This window comes from Eurosta solidaginis, chromosome 3 (genome assembly GCF_040869045.1).
Source record: "Eurosta solidaginis isolate ZX-2024a chromosome 3, ASM4086904v1, whole genome shotgun sequence".
Classification (NCBI taxonomy): Eukaryota; Metazoa; Arthropoda; class Insecta; order Diptera; family Tephritidae; genus Eurosta; species Eurosta solidaginis.
The window spans coordinates 244,957,543-244,976,486 of NC_090321.1; the positions used below are offsets into that span (position 1 = coordinate 244,957,543).

General features: G+C 35.7%; 1 protein-coding gene across 27 annotated transcripts in view; it reads right to left on the bottom strand.

The window, feature by feature from the left end:
• The window catches only part of Trpm (transient receptor potential cation channel, subfamily M), a 793,755-nt gene that overhangs the window by 164,741 nt on the left and 610,070 nt on the right, over positions 1 to 18,944 (bottom strand). For all 27 annotated transcript variants that reach the window (XM_067775779.1, XM_067775781.1, XM_067775778.1 and 24 more), the window contains 3 exons: positions 12,530 to 12,670; positions 7,596 to 7,668; positions 2,044 to 2,203 (listed from right to left, as the gene is read on the bottom strand). In XM_067775779.1, coding sequence (XP_067631880.1) covers positions 2,044 to 2,203; positions 7,596 to 7,668; positions 12,530 to 12,670 — 374 coding nt within the window. The remainder of the gene's footprint in view (positions 1 to 2,043; positions 2,204 to 7,595; positions 7,669 to 12,529; positions 12,671 to 18,944) is intronic.

Sequence of the window (18,944 nt, forward strand, 5' to 3'; positions counted from 1 at the left end):
CTTAGTTCTATGGGTGGACGCCTTTTCGGGATATCGCCATAAAGGTGGGCCAGGGGTGACTCTAGAATTTTTTTGTACGATATGGGTATCAAATGAAAGGTGTTAGTGAGTATTTTAAAAAAGAGTGGGCCTTAGTTCTATAGGTGGACGCCTTTTCGAGATATCGCCATAAACGTGGACCAGGGGTGACTCTAGAATGTGTTTGTACGATATGGGTATCAAATTAAAGGTATTAATGAGGGTTTTAAAAGGGAGTGGCCCTTAGTTGTATATGTGAAGGCGTTTTCGAGATATCGACCAAAATGTGGACCAGGGTGATCTAGAACATCATCTGTCGGGTACCGCTAATTTATTTATATATGTAATACCACGAACAGTATTCCTTCCAAGATTCCAAGGGCTTTTGATTTCGCCCTGCAAAACTCTTTCATTTTCTTCTACTTAATATGGTAGGTGTCACACCCATTTTACCAAGTTTTTTTCTAAGATTATATTTTGCGTCAATAGACCAATACAACTACCATGTTTCATCCCTTTTTTCGTATTTGGTATATAATTATGGCATTTTTTACATTTTTCGTAATTTTCGATATCGAAAAAGTGGGCGTGGTCATAGTCCGATTTCGGTCATTTGTTACACCAATACAAAGTGAGTTCAGATAAATACGTGAACTGAGTTTAGTAAAGATATATCGATTTTTGCTCAAGTTATCGTGTTAACGGCCGAGCGGAAGGACAGACGGTCGACCGTGTATAAAAACTGGGCGTGGCTTCAACCGATTTCGCCCTTTTTCACAGAAAACAGTTATCGTCATAGAATCTAAGCCTCTACCAAATTTCACAAGGATTGGTAAATTTTTGTTCGACTTATGGCATTAAAAGTATCCTAGACAAATTAAATGAAAAAAGGCGGAGCCACGCCCATTTTGAAATTTTCTTTTATTTTTGCATTTTGTTGCAACATATCATTACTGGAGTTGAATGTTGACATAATTTACTTATATACTGTAAAGATATTAATTTTCTTTTAAAATTTGAATTAAAAAATTTTTTTTTTTAAAAAGTGGGCGTGGTCGTTCTCCGATTTTGCTAATTTTTAGTAGGCAGACATATAGTAATAAGAGTAACGTTCCTGCCAAATTTCATCATGATATCTTCAACGACTGCCAAATTACAGCTTGAAAAACTTCTAAATTACATTCTTTTAAAAGTGGGCGGTGCCATGCCCATTGTCCAAAATTTTACTAGTTTTCTATTCTGCATCATAACGTCAAATCACCTACCAAGTTTCATCGCTTAATCCGTATTTGGTAATGAATTATCACACTTTTTCGATTTTTCGAAATTTTCGATATCGAAAAAGTGGGCGTGGTTATTGTCCGATATCGTTCATTTTAAATAGCGATCTGAGATGAGTGCCCATGAACCTACATACCAAATTTCATCAAGATACCTCAAAATTTACTCAAGTTATCGTGTTAACGGACAGACGGACGGACGGACATGGCTCAATCAAATTTTTTTTCGATATTGATGATTTTGATATATGGAAGTCTATATCTATCTCGATTCCTTTATACCTGTAGAACCAACCATTATCCAATCAAAGTTAATATACTCTGTGAGCTCTGCTCAACTGAGTATACAAATTTAAGATGCTCACAAATATAATAATTAGCACAGTAAGCAACGTCATCTCAATTTTAGGGATCCACATGATGCACACCATGGCGTATGCGCAACATTAAATAGCTATTAAAAGTTCAAATCAAGCTTGGATCTTGTTTCAGGGTATTTGTATGTCTAGCACATGAATATGCAACAGCTGTTTCATATTGGCGAATGCTGTGTTTGGTCATTATTATTTAGCTAATACTTGCTGAAAGTACTTAATCAAAACAATTTGACCCCAGTGATATTATAAAGTAGAGTTAACTTTTGCATGGACACACATGCAACGTATTTATAAAAAGGTCAAAGTTACCATAGATCTATCTGCACCTACTAATAGACTTTACAATATGTATGTATATATTTGCTCACCTTGGTGAACTTATGCTATGACACGGCACCTCACGATTATGCCCTAAAAGTTCGTGATTACGTTCCACAATACCCCATGGTGCAATACCAATACTAACAACACGTCCACTACGTTGTTGACCTTCGAGCAGCAAAGCATCGCCTACCTGTTTGGTTACACCTGAAAAATGAAAAGTAGATATGAAATGAAATTAGAAAATTAGTGCGCTTTCGTGAGTGAAGAAAAAGTGATGTCATTGGGAAAATTGTCTTAAATCTAAACAATAATTAAATGAGGTCAATGATTTCTTGGATACTAATACAGATAAAATGTAGAGTGATAAATAAAAAGCTAAGCATTAACCCAAATCGATATTTTGGCAACCACACAGTAGTCCAAAGAGCATACTGGAATTCATAAATCCCAAAAAAATTTCAAAAACAAATTTGCTTCAAAATAAATTTAATTGAAACATTTTTGAGTACTGCAGAAAATTTCTTTGGCTCGCTAAGTCAAAACTTAGGGCTCCATAAAAATTTGTGAAAAAGAAGGATATTAAGTGAAACCAAAAGATACGGCTCAATTTAGGTGCAAATATTAAGCATTACTTTTATCGTATATGATCATGCAGGTAAATTTACTTGATTCTTATACGATTCCCCTAATTTCTTTTTATAAATGCTTGATCTACGTCATAATGGTTACTTCAGAACGGCCTTTGTAGATCCCTATAAAGTTAACAACAAATCGGCCAAATCTATCTAAGGTGCAACAGTTGTAATTAAAGGGCAAACTAACTGAAAGTATGTTTCACAAACTCATATACACTCCAAGCAGTTCAGCATTTTTATTTTCTTAGACATAATAAAACGATATAATTACCACATAGTTCCAAATGCACCAAATGGCTACTGTCACACAAACCGATGGAGATGTGAATATGAGCATTCATGGGTTCGGCGATAAAAAACAACGTTGTAAGGAGTATGACAGATAGGTGTTCGAAAATACGAAATACTTTATAAACTCAATAAATATGCAGTGAAGGTAGAAGCAGTCCTTCTCAAACAGGCATGAAATCCCAAGGGAAAATCTGAGGCAGCAAAAAGGAGATACATCGTTAACCCACGAAAGCAGAATCCAAACAAATACAGCAACAAACTAAAAAACTAATATTTCGACTGCATTCACTAAACACTGAAAGGATGGTAAAGAGCTCCTATATTATTAGCTTCTTGTTCTTAATTGACACTGAATGGAGATTGTAGTAAACACACTTAAGTATAGGAATTAGTACAGCCACTAGAAATACCATAAAATTTCAAAAATGAATACAAATACAACAGTCAGCCTTTGGAGGAGTAGCAGTTGCACTTAGATCAATAAAGACACTACCTGAAAGTTTTGCGGAGTGTTATCAGTGCTGATAGTCTTTTGCCGGATATAAATCTGGCACGCTCCGGAGCTCGTACCATAAGGTATAATCCCAAGTGTCTCGGGTATTTTTACCTACAGCAGTTTGAGTGTAAATTCATTTCTCCCTCATGAAGCTTTTCAAACAACTATAACAAAAAGTGAAAGGCAACCGAGTTTGTAAGAAAGGGGTGACTCCACTGTACGCAGACGAAAAGGATCAGCGGCGTCAGAGATATTTTTCGGAACGCAAACATAGCACCCTACATCTGCCATTTGCCGTTCAGCTCTTTCACATCTAATGGAAGAAAGTCTACTGCCCATATCAGTGGTATCACAATATTTCAAGCTTCTTAAATGTACCTCCCAAGCATGGTGTCTTAGTAGATTCCTGCGTATATTAATATTTAGTGTTCTTCTTCCGAGAAGTGGATTGAGTTTTTTTTAGAACAACTTGCTGAGATTACGAAAAAATTTAAATTTTCGCTTACAGTACCCACATTATTTTAATAAAGTAGACCAGAGAGGCCAGCACAAAAGGAGAGCAGGGTATAACAATAGAGTGTGGTCAGAGAGGCGAAGTGCGAGAAAAAAGGGAGAGGTAATTTAAGATAACAATAAAAGGTATGTGATAGAAGCTTATTGAAATATTTTGAAATTGTGCAAGTAAAAAAGTTCGTACAACATAGACGCTTTCCCAGATCTGGTAGATAAGAACTAAACTTTAACAATCAAAAAATGAATCAATCCAATAAAACTGTTTCAAACGTAAGATCAAATAATTTTAATTTTTACTACTGAATGTGGCTGTATCGACGATAGACGTCCGAATCCTTTTGTGAGAAGTCAAAAGGAGGCAGGAGTTGCGTATGATCGACCAAGCAGGAAAGGCGTGGATAAAAGCGCGGGGTTGCAAAATGTGTAAGATCGTGTGCAAAGCCTTCGATATTAGACTCAAAAAGTAACTCATATCCCTGAGAAGGGAATGCTTACGGCTCATGATGGGCATGCTAACTGGACACTGCCTTCTGGCGTCACATGCTTATAAGTCAAGCCTCGTCAGTAACAGGAGTTGTAGGAAATGCGAGCTGCAGGAAGAAACCGTTGAGCACGTTCAATGTTCGTGTCCTGCGTTCGTCAGGTCAATGCTTTAGCTAGTAGGGGCGGAAGAGTTGCCAGATCTCGAGGCAGCAATTAAGCTGGGTTCTAAGAAACGTCTAGTGTTTTCCAAAACGACGGACTAGTTCTATACCGCAAGTCCTGGCACCTAATTGAGGTTCTTCCGTTTGGTCGTGAAACAAATTATCCTAACACTATGGACACATTCAGCCTATTTGAGGTCTTAGTTCAATCTAACCTAACCTAACCACTGTATGTGATATTTTAGAGTATGTTTGCTAAATAGGACTATGTATTGCATGGCATATTGCGTTGTTGATATACTTAGATATTCAAACGTCAGCATAAAGATTAAATCTCTCGATAGTAAAATGCTTATTTAATACAATAAAAGCTGGACGGTGATATTGACCCCACCTAAATACGCCAACATAGATTGAAGTACAGACAGAGGATAAACACTTGATGGCAGCCACGAAATACGTACACACATCATAAAAGTAAACGATTGTGCGGGCATTGCGAAAATAATTTTCAAAGCAGACTCAGAAAATTCTAAATACGCATAGCAAAGCTATATAGAAGCAAAAACAAAAGGCATAATCTTCTGGCAAAACCAGAAAACAAATGTTCAATTTTCCAAAACACTAAAAACCGAAAATAAGAACCTAAAGGCATGAAGTTTAATGCCGTTATAGACGAAAATAGAATAATAAGTTATACCAATTTATTTTTTTGCGAAATATGTAGGTAGATATATATATTTATATATATATATATATATGCGTATGTGTGTATGCCTAAGTACTTGACTTATAGTACGCTCACAACATGATTTTCGTTTGGCTGCGTTTGAATGTGATAGAATTTGCATAAAAACGGCAAAATATTGACAAAATAAGGTTTGAGGTGAGCACTGATTTGGAAGAGATAATTTATTTAATAAGATTGGCGGTAATGTTTGAGAATAAAGATTTTAATCAAATCGTAGCGTAAAAGCACGTCGAAAAATCAAAAATTAGACATGCCTAAAAACTTAATACGCTTTAAGTTTATTGGTTATCAAGTATTCTGTTTATGTGGTTATAAAAGACGCAGTGTCAGCTTATTTTCAACATTTGAGGTTATGGTGTATATCATTTAGTGCACTGAACGGCATACATAAAGATTTTGAAAATTTGGATTAGCAAGAAAACAACAAGACTGATTGAAGACCTAAATGAGAAACTTTAGCACAAGTTATTATTTCCTAATGGCTTTAACTTAACTCTCAACAAGTTGAAACTTTCTTAAGAACAACATTAGCTTTCAACAGTTATTTAGATAGTTTCGAAACATGGTCGAAGCGGCCACACTAGTCAGCAAGCTCTACTTTGACCTGATTAACCAACCGAGAAGTGAAGTCCTCAACCAATTGGCACTAATATGTCGGGCAGAGTCTAAAAAGTTGACAACATCAGATACAAAAAGTAAGAAAATAATTTTTTTAAGCATACCGGGATGCCAACGGCACATATAACAAGATACTTAGTCATAAATCATGTCATCGTAGTGTGCTCGGCTACTACACCAAAAGTACTGGGTTTAAGACAAGGAAAAGGCAACATTAAAATTTACAGTGTTTTTCATAAAAATAATTTCTAAGCGTGGTCATCTCTCGGAAGTAATTTGGCAAACACTCTGACTGCATTCCTGTCGTAAAAAGTTTCCCAGCGGAAATTCATAAAAGGAGCAATTTGGAAGAGAAGCTAAGCTTTAATCTCTCGGAGATTGTATTTTTTTCTACCATGACCGTTCTTTTATTCAGTTTCTTTAAATCACAAAGGGAACTAATAAAATTCAGCGCGTTGGCTAACGAGAGTATAAGAAAGCTGCGACACAGGAATTATTTCTAGCGATAGCCGCCTGACGCCGCAGAGCAAAAGAAGGGTGGTACTGCGTTAAAAAGAACTGATGGGGTAGAACGCAGTTAATATTTCAGGTCCTAATTGAGTTAGTTATCACAAAAAAAGTCAGATGGCATGCTACAAAATGGTCATAATAGTGTAGGCGATTACGCGTCCATAAATGGTTATTTATGACGCATTTCAGTTGGTTGAAGTTTTAAGTAACTGCATATGATGTTTTGCTTGTAGAAGACTAGAGAAGATTAGAGATCTCAAATAAGTGAAGAAGCGGGTATTTTCTCTTAACTGAAATAATGTAAAAATATCGCCGTTGAAATTGTGACCCACCCAAGACAAACGGTTTGCGTGCATTTCGTTCACAGTAATTATTGCGTTGCTTTAAGCGCTGTGCAAACAAACTTTATCAAAGCCTTAGAGCAGAGGTCTGAGGCTCCATAGCACAGCTGTATTCTCATTTCGTAAAGCTATTAGCTTTTTGCTTTTGGATACCCATGCCTTAGTGCCACAATGAAATGAACGAGAGAAATGTAAAGGAAGAAACTTACATCTGTGCTGAGTCTTCCGTCATATGGCCATACATATGCATATGGTAATGAAAGAGCGAATAAGCTGAAAAGGGAGGCTTAAACTTTGAAGTACATAAGGTAGGCGTCACAATTAGGTAGAGTGAGACTTGAGGAAAAAAAGTTAAAAATAATAAATAAAAGTTCAACCAATTGCTTGACTGCGAATCTTTCGAAATTAATTTATCAACGATAGTGTTATCACTAAAAGTATGAGACTGTTAACCAATGTTCGGTGCAATAGCATAGGGTGGCACATCTAACAGATTTTGGAGCAGCAAGAAAGTCTTTACGAGAAAACGTTCATATTTGCAAAGAGTATAGCTGTTATATTAAAACATCGTCGTTGTTGATGCAATTTGACCCTTGAACAAACTACAGTTAAAACTATGGACACTAGTAATTTACGCGAGATTTTTAGGGAACGGTCAGTTTCATCTAGCCTGGACTTAAGCGTTACTGCTGTCATTTGTAGGTTTATACATTTAAATCCTTAATTCCACTTCTGAATTTTTCTCTTACAATACTTCCTAGTTATGCAAAATATACAAAATAAAATAAAAGCATTACCTGTATTTGTTCCTCCTGTAAAAATCCATGCACCAGTAGTTTTCGCAGCTTTTAGAAGACCTTTGCGAATTTCCTAAAATTAAAAGTAAATATATTTAAAATTGTTGCTGTTTGTACATTTTAATAATTTTGCAAGAAAATAACAAAACAGAATGACTAGCTAATGTTTAGCGACAAATTACCTGATTTTATTATTTTTAGTTACTAAATTTTAAAATAGGTGCTCATTTAAAATAAAAACAAGTAAGGAAGGATAAGTTCGGGTGTAACCGAACATTACATACTCAGCTGAGAGCTTTGGAGACAAAATAAGGGAATATCACCATTTAGCAAAATGAACCTAGGGTAACCCTGGAATGTGTTTGTATGACATGTGTATCAAATTAAAAGTATTAATGAGGGTTTTAAAATTGAGTAGCCCTTAGTTGTATATGTGAAGTAGTGTTGGGAACTATCGAATGAATTCAACTATCGATAGTTAGTTACTGAATGATTTTAACTATCGAACGAATTTTTTCAGTCATTCATTCATTCATTTGATTTGTTCTTTAGCTTGCCAGAAGCCAAAATAACAATTTCTGGATTGTTTTAGTTACCCCTTGGGGTAGCTAAAGAACAAACCTATATAAGACAAAAACCGTCGTATTCCAATGAAACGTGATCTAGATACGGCTAGAGATTTAACATGCAAATGCGACAACAATGTGCACCATATGGATCAATTTGCTGTTGCATTTGTATGTTAAATTTCTATCCGTATCTGGATCACGCTACATTGGAACGTAACAAAAACGTTAAATATGACTAAAGCTGCAGACATTGGTGCTTTATCGGTAACCGTATCGGTAACCTTATAACAGCTGATTCGACCAACTTTATGAGAATCAATGCAATCGATTATTGGTGCCGCCAAGGTCGTAACCGTATCGTAGCCAACCACCCTACAAGAAACGCTGATAGTTTTACTAATACACTCACACTTGTAATTGACAATGCTGATCCTGCGATGACGTAAACATTGATACTCAAATTTATGTATGTTCCTTTGATCGCTCACGCATGTCCGCATGTTCCCAACGACAGCCTATAATCATGAAAAAGGACTCAAACTGGGAAAGCTTCGGACACCTGGTACAGAACAAAAGAACATACAGCAGATACCATTATGCATGTGAGACAGATAGATAATTCTCAACGGAATTTTATGTATGCGAGAACAGTTTATCCGATTTAATCATGTTGTCACTACTGACTGTCATATGACAATCAAATGATTATCACGGTTGTTTTGTTATTTTTTAAATTCCGCCATTTTCAACCGACGAAAACCATATAAAAAATAAGTTAAAAAAATGAAAAAGAGAGCATTTCAAAGCTTCATGCTAAAAGAAAATAATATTAAAAAATACCAAAAGCTGTCTGAATGTATGGGGCGCACTAAAAAAATTGATACGCGAAAAATAATAGTGGTTAGTGGTGATTCATTTTTAAATGTGTTTCCGCATGAGGAAAGCGCTCTTCTGTTGTTTTGTTATTTTCTGAATTTAAATTGAACATTCTGAACTCGAATTCTTATAAAACTATTTATTTTAAACAAATAAGAAACACGTATGCTTTTATCATGTACAAAATTAAAAACGTAATGAAATAAAGTAAATAAAAAGCAAAAAGCATTGTTTCATTTTTGGCGGAATATAACAATGGTCATTTATGATAGTATAACAGTCAAACCTGATATCTACAGTAAACTATCATTTATGACACTTTTTGATAGTTAGAGTGTCAGCACTGACCCAGGAAAAGGAATGAGAGTGAGCAGTACGGCTATATACTTAATCAGTAGGCGATGTTGGTGTATAAGAAGGAGACAAAAACTCACACGTACACAGTTGTTTACATCACATTTGCACAAGTCTCCTTAAGTTTGTGATAGAAAGTTTGTATGAGGCGCTGATCGTTAGGTTGACATTGCTGACAATCAGATGATAGTCATATGATAGTCAGTATTCTTGTAGGGCAATTGGTTTTTGGTTTACCGTCGTAACGATAAACAGCTGATTACGTTAGGGATACGACTACATCGATACGACAAACGGCACCAATGACTCCAGCTTAAAATGGTGTAAATTTTGCTTCAAGTAAATAATGAAAACGGCGGCCACCGTGGTGTGATGGTAGCGTGCTCCGCCTATCACACCGTATGCCCTGGGTTCAACTCCCGGGCAAAGCAACATCAAAATTTTAGAAATAAGGTTTTTCAATTAGAAGAAAATTTTTCTAAGCGGGGTCGCCCCTCGGCAGTGTTTGGCAAGCGCTCCGGGTGTATTTCTGCCATGAAAAGCTCTCAGTGAAAACTCATCTTCCTTGCAGATGCCGTTCGGAGTCGGCATAAAACATGTAGGTCCCGTCCGGCCAATTTGTAGGGAAAATCAAGAGGAGCACGACGCAAATTGGAAGAGAAGCTCGGCCTTAGATCTCTTCGGAGGTTATCGCGCCTTACATTTATTTTTTTTTTTATAAATAATGAAAATATTCAATTTAAATGCCTTTGTTACATGTTATGCAAAGCGCATGAATGATATGCAAATGACCTTGGTTCGCAACCCACTGAGTTTTTTTGGTCTCCCCCAAACCTGTGGGAAGATTTTATGCCTCTACAACAACAACAACAGGAAAGAAGGTTACTTAAAATGGATTTTTTTAAAATCACTTCCTCAGTTAAAAATATTTAATAATTACCACGCTTAAAACGTTTGTCGATTAGGTTGACGTATGCTAAATTTATTTTAATATCTTTTTAACACTGATATATGCACAGCAAAAATTTAAATAGAACGAACGATTCGAAGAAATAGTAATGAGCGAATCATTCATACCAAAAACTAGTAGTTCGATAAAATAGTAATGAACGAATTTCAAATGACTATCGAATGAATGAAAATTAGTGAACTATCGAATAACTCGATAGTTTTCATTCGATAGTTCCCAACACTAATGTGAAGGCGTTTTCGAGATATCGACCAAAATGTGGACCAGGGTGACCCAGAGCATCTTCTGTCGGGTACCGCTAATTTATTAATATATGTCATACCGCAAACAGTATTCCTGCCATGATTCCAAGGGCTTTCGATTTCGCCCTGCAGATCTTTTTCATTTTCTGCTACTTAATATGGTAGGTGTCACACCCATTTTACAAAGTTTTTTCTAAAATTTATATTTTGCGTCAATAAACCAATCCAATTACCATGTTTCATCTCTTTTTTCATATTTGGTACAGAATTATGGCATTTTTTCATTTTTCGTAATTTTCGATATCGGTCATAGTCAGATTTCGGCCATATTTTATACCATGATAAAGTGACTTCAGATAAGTAAGTGAACTAAGTTTAGTTAAGATATATCGTTTTTGCGCAAGTTATCGTGTTATCGGCCGAGCGGAAGGACAGACGGTCGATTGTGTATAAAAACTGGACGTGGCTGCATCCGATTTCACCCATTTTCACAGAAAACAGTTATCGTCATAGAATCTATATCCCTACCAAATTTCACAAGGATTGGTAAATTTTTGTTCGACTTATGGCATTAAAAGTATTCTAGACGAATTAAGTGAAAAAGGGCAGAGTTACGCCCATTTTGAAATTTTCTTTTATCTTTGTATTTTGTTGCATCATATCATTACTGGAGTCGAATGTTGACATAACTTACTTTTATACTGTAAAGATATTAAATTTTTTGGTAAAATTTGACTTAAAAAAAATTTTTTTTTTTAAAGTGGGCGTGTTCGTCATCCGATTTCGCTAATAACAACATAATAAAATTCGCTAATTTTTATTTAGCACACATATAGTAATAGGAGTAACGCGCCAACCAAATTTCATCATAATATCTTCAGCGACTGCCAAATTACAGCTTGCAAATTTAAGCTTTTAAATTACCTTCTTTTAAAAGTGGGCGGTGCCACGCCCATTGTCCAACATTTTTATAATTTTCTATTTTGCGTCATAAGGTCAACGCACCTACCAAGTTTCATCGCTTTATCCGTCTTTGGTAATGAATTATCGCACTTTTTCGGTTTTTCGAAATTTTCGATATCGAAAAAGTGGGCGTGGTGTTTACAGACGGACGGACAGACAGACGGAAGGACGGACGGACATGGCTAAATGAATCTCTTTTTTCACCAAGATCATTTTGATATATAGAAGTTAATATCTATCTCGATTAGTTTATGCCGTTACGGATCACCGTTATGCGAACAATGTTAATATACTCTGTGAGCTCTGCTCAGCTGAGTATAACAATTCAAAACTATCACCAAAAAGTATTTTACGTTATGCCTAAGTGAAGTATAATTTAAAGCGCAATGATACTAAAAAGTATTAGCAGCTTGCCTTCAACAAAACTTTTTGAGTACTTACCCTGCAAAATCGCGAGTACTCCATGCATGTATGTATGGAGTACTCGCTATGGACCAACCGAGTGCTCCAAAATTAACCACAATTCATACAAAAAATATGGTCCAATTAACATTGCGATGCCCTAGGACTGGACCAAATACTCCAGCTCCGCATTACATCAGAGTAATCCATGGAGTACCCACAGTCCAATAAACATCGTGCAGTGATTACAATCGTTAAAAACGAGCAATGATCGGCTTACAATATGTTCGTGTAGAAACATGAGTTGGTCCATTGCTGCATTACAGTGGAGTATAATGGTAAGTACTCCAGTGGACCACATGATCCAACAATTTTTGCAGGGTAAATGGCGCGTTTAAAAAAGACCTGTGTAGCTTTAGTGAATTTTATGTCGCCACTCAATAAATGACATTTGGTGCCAAGCGCACATTTTAATTTCTAACATTCCGCTTGTATAAGGTAAAATATATGTAAGTAAGATACAACAAAAACAAACGCATTAAAAGCACTTTAACTCACCTTCTTCAATTTTGGCTGCAGTTCAAAATTCGCTTTGCCACCTTGTACTGTAATCAAAAGTTTTGGTAATTCCAAATTCCACTCTTTGGTAAATAGTTGCACGAGCAATTCTGGTCTTGTATCAAAGGATAAACGGACGTACTGTAAAACAAGAAATTTATACAAACAGATGATTATTGAAGAAAATCAATGTGTAAATAAACTTTTTAAATAAGTAGTATAAAATAATTTAAAAAAAATTTAAGTTAAACGGTTTTATTGAAAACAATACTTAGATGAAGTAATAATAATACTAAAAGCTAGCACCTAGCGGCGATTTTTTCTTATTATTGCATTATCATCGGGTTCTGTTTCAAGCTTGTAGCTTATCAAAACAAGCTGCTAACTTTCTTTGTTTCCTATCTTCGCTTTTGTTGTGAAACTGTTCAAAGAGTCGCTGTCAACAAAAACTTTTAGCAAATTAAATATCAGCAAATGGGAGGAAACCGTCCTTTAAATACACTTGGTATAGGTAATTGCTCAATTACAAGTATGTGGTAATTATACAATTTAATTATCAAGTTCAAATACTTTTTAGTTGCACTTGGTAGTAAACACATCTCTTTTCGATTATTGCCAATACTTTCAAATCTTTTCATTAATTAATATCTGGTTACCTAAAAGAAACAAAGAAATTAGGGCAATGGTACTCTGATGAGTTCTTGTTTGGTGGAAAGCCACACAAAAACAACCTACCTCATAAAACTAGAGGGGGTATGCAAACTATCAATGCATTACGGGATCCCTGAAAACAACCCCGACGGCTGTACTATATTCCATTCTGCACATTCCACCTGTAGAAGTGGTAGCAGAGAACATAGCGTTAACAACTGCAACCAGACTCGGTGCCGACCATATGGCCACAGTAATATAGCGTCATGAATCACAAGACGAACAGACTACCTGATTCCCTATCTGCGCTTCGAGGGAGATCTTAAGGCCACAATATAGGGATGGTTGGCGCAAGGGTGCTCAAATGGCGGACGTGGCGATACATGTGTACACAGATGGTTTCAAGGTAGTGGAAGGAGTAGGGTCTGCGGTATATTGTGCTGATCCGGAAATAAACAGATCCTACAGCCAGATTACTGTAGCGTTTTCCAAGCAGAAATATTAGCCGTAACCAAAGCAGTAAAAACACTGGAAGAGAAAGCTTAAGCTGCAACTTACTCTTATATTGACAGTCAAGCAGCAATTAAGGCAATAAACTCGCATAGCACAGCATCTAGATGCGTGTTAGAGTGTAAGCAGTCTCTGGAGAGAATCGAGACAGGGAGAAGCATACATCTCTATTGGGTCCCAGGGCATATGGGAATAGATGGGAATGAAAAAGCAGATGAACTAGCTAAAAAGGGTGCGTCCCTTGAAGCTTGCTCCGTAGACGTCCCATTTACACTGGGCGAGATTAAGTGAAGGCGAGAGGTGCACAAGATTATGTGTAGGTCTTACAACCTTAGACTAACAAAGTTGCTTCTATCGTTAAAAATAGAGGACTGTAGACTCGTGTCGGGTATTCTGACTGGACACCGCCTACTGGCGTCACATGTCCTTAAATTAGGCTTGGTCAGTGATAGCAGATGTAGGAAGTGCGGAGGAAACGATCGAGCACATTCTCTGCTCGTGCCCTGAGCTTGCCAGGCTAAGACTCCAGCTATTAGGGGTAATACAGCTGACAGATCTAGAAGCAGCAAATGGCTAAGTCCTAGAAAGCTTCTAGTATTTGCCAAGAGGACGGAGTTATTTTACAACATAAGTCCTGGTTTCTGATACGATTTTTCAGTTTGGTCGTTAAAACAAACTTCTGCTAACACTACGGACTCATGATAATTTTGAGATGTAGAAATCAGAAAATAATACCTATGCTCATTACAATGATAACCTTGACCGCTAAAATGGGTTTTAACGTTCCATAGTACACTCTATTTTCTTAGCTTGGGAACAAGGTTTTTTATTGAATTAAAACCCGAATTATTGCAGCTTTCCAGATACATATTCTAAGAGCGCGAAGAAGAATTTTATGAAAGCAGTACCGCAGTACCAAAAGACGTCAAACCAGCCTTCTATTACTCTAAAATGCGACCTCACGCTGATGAAAGACCCTTTTTTTTCACAATTTTTAAGCGACTCTTGAGCTATTTTGAGATCATGAGCACAACTTTCACGATTTTTCACAGCGATCACCGAATTCTCGCTTAATATTATATTGTCTAGGACTGTGACTATTCTCAGCTTTAAGAAAATAAATTATACGAAACCGCTACCTCGCGATCATTCCAACGCCTCCAGACCGTTAGAAGAGACTCAACTCAGAGGTATATCACGCCAAGTATTTACTCATTCTGAAAAACAATTTTGCTTTTATTTACCAAAAAAAATATCTAAGTTTGCAGTGCTATTTAACGATGAATAAGTTTTATTTTACTAGAAAGCTTCTAGTATTTGCCAAGAGGACGGAGTTATTTTACAACATAAGTCCTGGTTTCTGATACGATTTTTCAGTTTGGTCGTTAAAACAAACTTCTGCTAACACTACGGACTCATGATAATTTTGAGATGTAGAAATCAGAAAATAATACCTATGCTCATTACAATGATAACCTTGACCGCTAAAATGGGTTTTAACGTTCCATAGTACACTCTATTTTCTTAGCTTGGGAACAAGGTTTTTTATTGAATTAAAACCCGAATTATTGCAGCTTTCCAGATACATATTCTAAGAGCGCGAAGAAGAATTTTATGAAAGCAGTACCGCAGTACCAAAAGACGTCAAACCAGCCTTCTATTACTCTAAAATGCGACCTCACGCTGATGAAAGACCCTTTTTTTTCACAATTTTTAAGCGACTCTTGAGCTATTTTGAGATCATGAGCACAACTTTCACGATTTTTCACAGCGATCACCGAATTCTCGCTTAATATTATATTGTCTAGGACTGTGACTATTCTCAGCTTTAAGAAAATAAATTATACGAAACCGCTACCTCGCGATCATTCCAACGCCTCCAGACCGTTAGAAGAGACTCAACTCAGAGGTATATCACGCCAAGTATTTACTCATTCTGAAAAACAATTTTGCTTTTATTTACCAAAAAAAATATCTAAGTTTGCAGTGCTATTTAACGATGAATAAGTTTTATTTTACAAACATTTAAAAAATTAAAAGTAATTGAAAGTTATTGAAAAAGAATTGAAAATGCGTGTATTGAATATCAAGTACCATTGGTAATTGGTGTTTTCAAATACTGAGTATTGGTAATGGTAATTGTACTTGGTTCTACAAGCTCTGATGCAAACAGCGTTTGCGAAAAAATCGATAAAACTTTTCGAAAATTTTGAATGTTCTATTGAAATTTTCTGAATTTTTCTGAGTGTACAGTTTTTTTAGCCCAATCAGTTTTAATCTAACAAAGTACAAGTTACAGATCTCATTGATTTTTGAAATATCTGTGTGAATTTTTTAACTTTTGTTAGACCTAAAGTGATTGAGCTACAAAACTGCATACTCAAACAACTTCAAAGTTTTCGGAAAATGTTCTCAAGTTTCCGAATTTTCTCGAAAACGCTTTTGAGAATTGTTTGCCTAGCTTCAGTTACAAAATTCATGGAAGATTTTTCATAAATTATCGAAAAAAAAACGAAGAATCTAATTTTCGAAAATTGATAAAATTTTCCACTGCTTTTTGAATACAATTTAGAGCTTACGATTCCTTCTCGAACACAAGCGAGATTTTCGAGACCCGAGAAACCGATAACTCGACTTCTCGCGAGATTCTCGTGTCTCGAAGTCGTCGTAAATCTCGCGAGCTTCTCGACATTCTTACTTAATCGCTGTATGGACAGTATTTATACACTTGTTTTTTTTTTTACTTGTGACTTTTTTGTTGATTATATTGCTTCAATGACATTTAAATCAAAACATATTTATTATAAATATAATTTTGTTCGTAATATTCAATTTTTCAACGAGACATCAAGAACACGGCTTCTCGTGAGATTCTCGAAACTCGAATTACTCGTAATACTCGCGATCTTCTCGACTTTCAATTCAGTCGCTGCATTGGCAATTTCTATACATTTCGTGGTTTTTTACTTATGGTTTTGCGGAAATTTTGGCTTGTGCTCCAGAAGAAATCGTAAGCTCTATATAAAACAGCAATGAATCGATTAAGTTGAATGTCGAGAAGCTTGCGAGCCTTACGAGTAATTCGCGTTACGAGTAATTCGAGATTCGAGAAGGCGAGACTCGCGAGACATCTCTTCTCGAACATGTTCGAGAAATCGTAAGCGCTAATACAATTTTATTACACAAGCAGAACAAAGAATAAATGGAATAAAACACCGAACATTTTTTTTAAGGGAAACTTGCGAAACGTGAGAAACTTTTCTATTGTTTTATCCTTCTCTTATTCTCCAAATATATTATGACACAAGTAGCGAACAACTGTGAACAAATCTTAAATGTTATGGCGCGTAGTATTGAATCCTCCTGATTTCATTTCAAAAAATTATAAATTCTTTTTAAATGCTCACAATGAACTTGAGTTGGGATGGTTTGATGAAAAATTAGATTTTTGTATTCTATAGACCTTGCGGAACCAATTTCGACGCATTTAGCTATGTGCTAGGTCCAATACAGTTTTGTGATGTATAGAAAGATCTGATTATATTTTCCATGTTATGCCTTAAATTACGGGACAGCAATCCATAAAGTATTGCCGGGGTCTAAATTAGGCTGAAGGAAATCCCATAATCTTGGGAAACTGGCAGTATGGTTTTCCTTCATTATACAGGCAAGATTAGTGTTTAGGCTCTTCAGCTTAACATTATTTATACATAATACAATTAGGCCACTAACAGATAGGCGCATCAAGTGCAAAAGAGGACGGACGAAACAATGTATTTAAGTATTATTATTTTTAATTATTTATTTAAAATCGATAAAATTGTTATAAAACAGGGTTATAAAAATATATAGATACAACTTACAAACTAAGAAATTTAAATACAACGAATTTTAAGATTGTTAAATACAACGAATTTTAAGATTGTTATATATAACAATATAACTGGATATCTGAATATTTTGTACAATAAGAACTAAAAGTTTTAATAAGATCTTTTATCTAACGAAATGCATTACATTCAGTTGAGCTAGCTGTTGGAATGCACAGAATTCCTAATCAAACCAATCCATCATTTTTTATTTTATATAATTATAAGTCTAGGTAGTTATTTGCCCGTTTGGGGGCTGCCGTGAATGGCTCAAAAAGGTGCTGACGTGAAGTGCTCTCGAAAGAGCTGGATGCCTAGTTGGGCTCATGTGAACTGCATGCGAATTTTGTTGATATCCAAGTTAACAGTATATGTCTATTATGTGTACAATCTTATCACACTTTTATGTATTTGGATTTGCCCGTGCTGGCATATATAAATCTTTTCTAGTTTAAGCCAAATATTAAGCTTTTCTCCATTAGAAATGCTTGTTGGAGTCCAGACACAAACAACAAAAAGCTTCGCGCTTTTGACAGTTTTATCTACAAGTGCTTAAGATGAGTTGATGAAAATGTCTGGATGGCCTCATAAGCACATTTAACTTTATCTCGATAAATAAAAATTGGTTATTCATCATACCTCTCATTAAATTCTTTTGCAATCGTCAAGCTGATAAGATTTTCAAACTCATAAATTTGCATTTACTTAGGTCTGGATCATATCATTGGCATTGCACCATTTAACTAAGCTATATAAGAAGAAGTCTGTTTTCAGGAATTTGAATAGGTTTAAAAACCTTTACATCATCTGCGCACATTTTAATCTTGGAGCGAGTTACTTGGAAGATCATGATATAAACAACAAAAATAGTGGCGGCCCAAGATGGCTTCCTTGAGTTAGGCCAGATGTAATATTGATGCACTGAGATGAGGCATCTTTGAATATCAAGTTTGCTTCCTTCCTTTTAAAGAACGAGGAAATCCTTCTAAGAAGTGTCCCATACAGTCATACTTGCGGACAAGAATTACCAAAATCCATGTAGATAACATCAGTTTGAATGTCATTGATTGATTGATTAATTGATTTACCTTTGCAGAACCCATGCTGAAATGGGTGAATGTTCAGGGAAGGAAAGTAAGCCGTTTTAGTACCAATGCACTCAAAAAGCTTCGGTATGTCGTTAAGTTTTGCTATTCCTCTATAGTTCAAAAATTATCCATAAGAAAAGTAACTTTGTTTCAAGACTACGAAGCAAATACATCTAATAAGTATTTTTATGTGAAAGACGCCGTCTTCCTACTTAACACTAAAGGTTCTGCACCTTAAAGTAAATATGACAGCATATTTTTGCGTTACCAGTATATTAAAGATAGAACTAAAACTTA